At 29.6% G+C, this 5,972-nt stretch overlaps 1 protein-coding gene across 1 annotated transcript; it reads left to right on the top strand.

Annotated features, from left to right (window-relative positions):
• Positions 1–355: 355 nt before the first annotated feature.
• On the top strand, positions 356–2,719 carry LOC136083247 (zinc finger MYM-type protein 1-like). Its single transcript, XM_065802647.1, has 3 exons — positions 356–545; positions 691–769; positions 1,165–2,719. Exons 1-3 carry the CDS (start codon positions 356–358, stop codon positions 2,717–2,719), a joined length of 1,824 nt encoding a protein of 607 aa, XP_065658719.1.
• The last annotated feature ends 3,253 nt before the right edge of the window (positions 2,720–5,972 follow it).

Here is a 5,972-nt window from a genome sequence, read left to right on the forward strand (position 1 = left end):
TGGATCAAGGAGGGAAGGAGGGGGGGCTAGGGGCTATAGCCCTGGGCCTTACAATTTTAGGGGCCCCGAATCAAAGTAAACAATTTTTTATTAACTCTGAAAATTTAATCTTTTATTATTTTAAAAGAACCAAAGTTAAACTTACTAAATTGTCTGAAAACAAAAGCACAAAAATAAAATAACTGTCTACAAAAACGCTACATTATATATTTTTTCCGGTCTTTGACAACGAAGGAGCGCAACTACTTCTACAAAAAAAAAAAATTACTAAAATGCTAAAAGAAAATATGAAAGTGGAGCTTCTAAAAGAAGATTGAAGAAAGAGAGAGAGGAAATGGTAGCTAAACTTCCGAAAATGACAAATTTTTTTTCATCAAACCAAACTAATATGCAATTTCCACAAACTGTAGATAATAATAAAATCAATGAAAGAAAAGATGAAAACAATAACACGGAAAATGAGGTAGCCTGTCAAGGTCCTTCAAATGAAATTCAAGAAGTTGAAAGTGTTGAATCTACAATGCATAATAATGAGCTTAACTCAGGTACTCCAATTTTTACTATCTTTAATGACACCTCTAACATCTGCTAAACAAACAATTTACTTTTTAGGCAGTTAATATTTTTATTCTATAAATTATCACTTATCATTTTTTTGTTAGGCTTTTTTATCATGATTTTTTTTCCTAGATACCATTCTACGCAAAGACCCTGCTTTATGGCCATTACAATTAAAGGAAAATGAACGTATGAAGTATTTGAACAAGGGGTATGCTTTTTTTCAAAATAAAGACTCTAATTTCGAATCTTCAAAGCGGATGTTCAAAAACCAGCACAGATATTATTCAGTTAAATATTTTCAAAAAGTGATGAATAATGGCGAAAAAAGTGACCGAAAATTGTTAATGTTTTCTGAATCCACTGGATGTGTATTTTGTTATGTTTGCAAGTTGTTTTCAACCGATTACGACAACGTATTTGTCAAAAGTGGCTTTTACAATTGAAAAAGAGCTAAACAAACTATTTTCGGCCACGAAAACAGCAAGGAACATATTCAAAGTATGATTAAGTGGATAGAATTCATAAAACAAAATACTCATGTCGATGAATATATGGTAAGCCTATTAAAAGAGAATTTAATTATTGGTCTACAATCTTAAATAGAATAGTAGCGGCTATTCGTTTTTTAGCCGGAAGAGGTTTAGCATTTCGAGGCCATAATGAAGTTATAGGATCGTCAAATAACGGAAATTACTTAGGCATGTTAGAACTGTTGACTCAATTTGATCCAGTTTTAAAGCAACACATTGACACTTTTGCAAATAAAGGCAAAGGTAATGTAAATTATTTGTCTAAAACTATTTGTGAAGAGCTAATTGATATTATGTCTCAAAAGGTTTTAACGCACATTATTACCGAAATAAAAAAAGCAAAATACTGGGGTATTATCGTAGATTCGAAACCTGATATTTCTCACGTGGATCAACTTTCTGTGATATTTTTTTATTATCTAAATGGCCACGTGTATGAACAATTTTTTTGTTTTCTACAAATTAAAAGCCACGACGATAAATCTTTGATTACTGACATTTTAGATCTACTGGAAAGATATGATATTGATATAACCAATTGTCGGGGACAGGCATACAATAATGCAAGCAATATGTCTGGGAAATATTCTGGATTACAAGCACGTTTAAAAGAGCGGAGTAAATTAGCTTTTTATATCCCCTGCGCTGGACATTCTTTAAATTTTGTAGGGCAGTGCAGTGTCAGTGAGTGCATTAATTCTATCAACTATTTTGGCGTTCTCCAGAGTTTGTATTCATTTTTTGTAGCTTCAACACATAGATGGGATTTATTGAAAGGAAATCATGCTACACTCAAGCGCCTATTAGATACACGATGGTCAAGTAGGTCAGATGCTTCAAAAAGTTTAGTAGAAAATTTTGATGGGATTCATGCAGCGCTATGTCATATAGCTGAGGATACAGTAGAAAAATCTGATACTCGTCATGAAACTTTGTGTTTATTAAATAAGATCACTAAGCTAGAGTTTGCATTCATGGCTGTACTTTGGCATCACATACTTAAGAGGTTTGATGCAGTTAGCAAATTTCTTCAAAAAGTTGAATTAGATTTGCATACAGCAAGCAGTATGTTACTTTCACTAATTGACTTTGTGAAAAACTTACGAAACGACTTTACGAGATTTGAGAATGAATCAAAAAAACTTAGCTCGTTTATTGAAAAAGACTATTCGGATAAGAACAAAAAAAAGTTAATTAAAAAATTGAGCAACGGAGAAAACCAAGTTGATTCTTTAAGCGTATCCGACAAGTTTCGAGTGAATACATTTTTTGTCATTATTGACAAACTTGTGACACAACTAACTATAAGAAGTGATGGTTACAACCACGTAAATAAGTTATTTGGATTTCTATCAAAGCCGTTAACTATTAGTATCATGGAATTGCAAGTTAGCGCAAAAAAAATTGTAGAAGTGTACTTAAATGATTTAGAAGATAGTTTCATATTTGAAATAGAACAATTTGTAAAATTATTAAAGTTGCAGCCTCCGGGTTTTTTTTCGCATAAAAAAGATAAATCTGAGGTTGAAAACACATCGATTCCTCCGCATGTTTTAAATCGGATCGTTGAAACCGATATTATTGATGTATTTCCAAATGTCTATATAGCATATTGCTTGTTTTTTTAACTAAGCTAATTAAACATGTTGAAACTTGAAATAACTGATTGCTAACTAAACATATTGAAACTTCCAATTGGTTGTAATAAACTATTCATATAACAAATTGCGAGGCTGAGAGATCATTATCTACTCTTAAAAGAGTTAAGAACATGCACCGATCAACAATGGTCTATAGTCGTTTAAATAATATAGCAAGATTAACTATTGAGTCAAAATTATTAAAAACTTTGGATTTCAGCGATGTGATTGCAGAGTTTGCGGGGAAGAAAAGCAGAAAAAAATCACTCAACTTAATTCAATAAAGTAAATATAAAATTTTTATATAAATAAATATCAGTGATAGCGTTTTCAAGAAAGTTTTCGTTTTACTCATTTTTGTCGTTGTTAGTGGAACGGGGTCTCCTACTTTTTAATAGCCCGGGCCCCGAAAAGTCTTAATTCGCCACTGTGTTAATTCAATTTTAATATAATATAATACATGGAAATCTTTATAGTGACATATTACTATAATGATTTACGAATTACTTAAAATAATTTTAAGCAATTTAAGTTACTAATATATCATTAATTTAATATTATATTTTGTTTTTTATAAGTTAAGTAAAATATTATAATTGTTTTAAATAATTTATTTAACTTTGTGATTATAAATTTAAAACATCGCTAATTAAATCCTAAAAATATAAACTTATTTTATTTTTAAATTCGATTAAAGACAAATAAAAACACAATTTTTTTATATCAAAAATAAAGTTTAATATTATTAAATTGTGTCTGGTTTAAATTTTTTGGCTTTGAATTTACGCTTGTGACGAATGTTCGGCAAATCGCGTTGAAGTGTCTAGCAGTAATCCGTTAACATTGTTGCAATCCAACGACCTTGATAACGCGACTCTATTACCATTATATCTTGATGAAAGCGTTCACCATGTTCGTCGCTTACAGAACCAAAGTTTTCTGGAAAAGAAATTAAGATGCGAGTCAAGGAGATGAATTTTGAGGGACATGTTGCATCCAATATCTCTATTGGCATTTATGTAATTTTTAACCACATCTTCAAAATTTACAGACTTGTTATTTCCGAGAAAAGTTGTCACGACGGATTTAAATGCCGGCAATGCATTTTTTTCAATTCCACTAAGTAAATTTTTGAAATAGTTGTCAGTAAAAATCTTTTTTATTTGAGGACCTTTAAATATACCTTATTTCAACTTAGCATCACTCATTTCAGGAAATTTGTTACATAAGTACATAAACGACTCTGAGTCATTGTGAAACGCCTTAACAAAATTTTTCATAAGTCCTAATTTTACATGAAGTGGTGGCATAATTATTTTGTCACGTTCAACTAATGGCAATTGAAGGACTTTTTTGTTTCCTGGCTGTATTCTATCTCTGATTGGCCAATCCTTCTTTAATGCCAAGGTTTCTCATAAGAATCTCAATATCTGTGCATTAACATATATTCTCATTAACTAAAAAAAACATTACCAATTCTTTGTGACGGTTTCGAAGTTTAAAAATTATTGTACCTGGTGCCAATAAATTAAATTCTCGAAGTCAAGCTCCAAGTAATTCAGCTTGGCCTTTTGTCAGCGCCAAGTCTTGCACAAGATCCCAAAGTTTCGCATTATTAATTAAATAGACGTTTTCGTCATGCTCGTTGTAATCAGAGTCTGAGCTACTGACAGACGACGCAATTTGAAATTCGTCTAACATTTCTACATCGATATTATATTCAGTAGATGCAGTACGTATTGGCAAAGTGGCAGATTATGAAGTATTGGCTTTGAAACTGATGCCACTTCAGGATATTTAACAGACAATCGTTCAAGTTTTATCTGAAAATCCATCAATATTTACCAAACAGAAATAACAATCTGCAATATGGTTGTTAGACTCCCGCCATATCATTGGAAACACAAAACGAAAAATGATTGTTCTTTTTTGCTTATTTTATCCAACCACGCATGTTGCATGCACATGCTCAGCAGATGAAATATGGTGCCCAAGCATTATCCAAATCTATTTTTGAATCAAATTATAGTTCATAAGTTTTTTTATAGAAATGGTGTAAACGTTTTCTGATGAGATTTGTCTGTTAGATAGCCGCAAACATAACAAAACATATCTTTTGAATTAATACAGCCTATGAAAGCCATGGTATTAACTTACAATTCAATTTAAATTTAAATAATGATAAAACTATGTAAACCATTTTAGAATAAATTAAAAGAATAATTAAAATATAACAAAAAATAGAAATGTAAGTTTCTATGCTTAGTAAAAACATAAAAAATGCAATTTAACATATTGGATTTCCACAGCTTGTTTATCAGTGTTATTTTTACACATGTAAACATACTGACATATAAAGATGTATACTAATGCATACATATATGCATATACATATAAATGTATATATGTATGTATATATATATATACAAATATACGTACATGTACGTGTATTTGCATTTACTCATATATATGCATATATATGTATATATATATATATATATATATATATATATATTTATATGCATATATATATGTATATGTATATATATATATATATATATATATATATATATATATATATATATATATATATATATATATATATATATATATATATATATATATATTTATATATATATTTATTGATAAATGTTGTATACTGCTGGAAATACAACTCTCGTCTGTTTACGAGTGATCAATATTTTTTTAAATAAATAGATTAAAAAATATTAAAATATTTTAAATGAAAAAATACAACTTTATAATGAAAATTAAAGTTTCACGCCATTCGGGAATCATAAGCCATATTATTCAAATATAAAATATAAACCGTTATAAAAAATACAAGTTTAGCGTTGCAACGGCATCTGACGTCAAGTAGACGTGATCCGATATTTGCTAACCGCTGGAATCAAAGTGAGATAGTAAATATTTTTTCCTACACCCTACTAGCAGAAATCAATTCACTTTTTTTGTTAAGTAGTAACCAATTATCAAAATTCATATTAAAATATTTTTCATTGATGCAAAGGTTACACTTTTTTGAAGATGGATTAAAAGATTGGTATCTTTTAACAATGTTCCACTTAATTATAGGCATGTCACCTGGGTCTTTATGTTTCTAGATTCCCTTGGGAAGTTCTGTATCATTTCTATACCTGGTTGCATTGAATGATTTAAGGTGGTTGGCAAATCTGAGCTTGAATGCGTTTTGACTAATACCGATGTAAGATTTTTCCGT

The sequence above is a fragment of the Hydra vulgaris genome, chromosome 08, assembly GCF_038396675.1.
Source record: "Hydra vulgaris chromosome 08, alternate assembly HydraT2T_AEP".
Taxonomy (NCBI): domain Eukaryota; kingdom Metazoa; phylum Cnidaria; class Hydrozoa; order Anthoathecata; family Hydridae; genus Hydra; species Hydra vulgaris.

Coding starts and splice junctions, on each gene's coding strand:
- LOC136083247 (XM_065802647.1), top strand. CDS start 356: ATGACAAATTTTTTTTCATCAAACCAAACTAATATGCAATTTCCACAA. Junction 546..690: donor TAATAATGAGCTTAACTCAG/GTACTCCAATTT, acceptor TTTTTTTCCTAG/ATACCATTCTACGCAAAGAC. Junction 770..1,164: donor ATGAAGTATTTGAACAAGGG/GTATGCTTTTTT, acceptor AATCTTAAATAG/AATAGTAGCGGCTATTCGTT.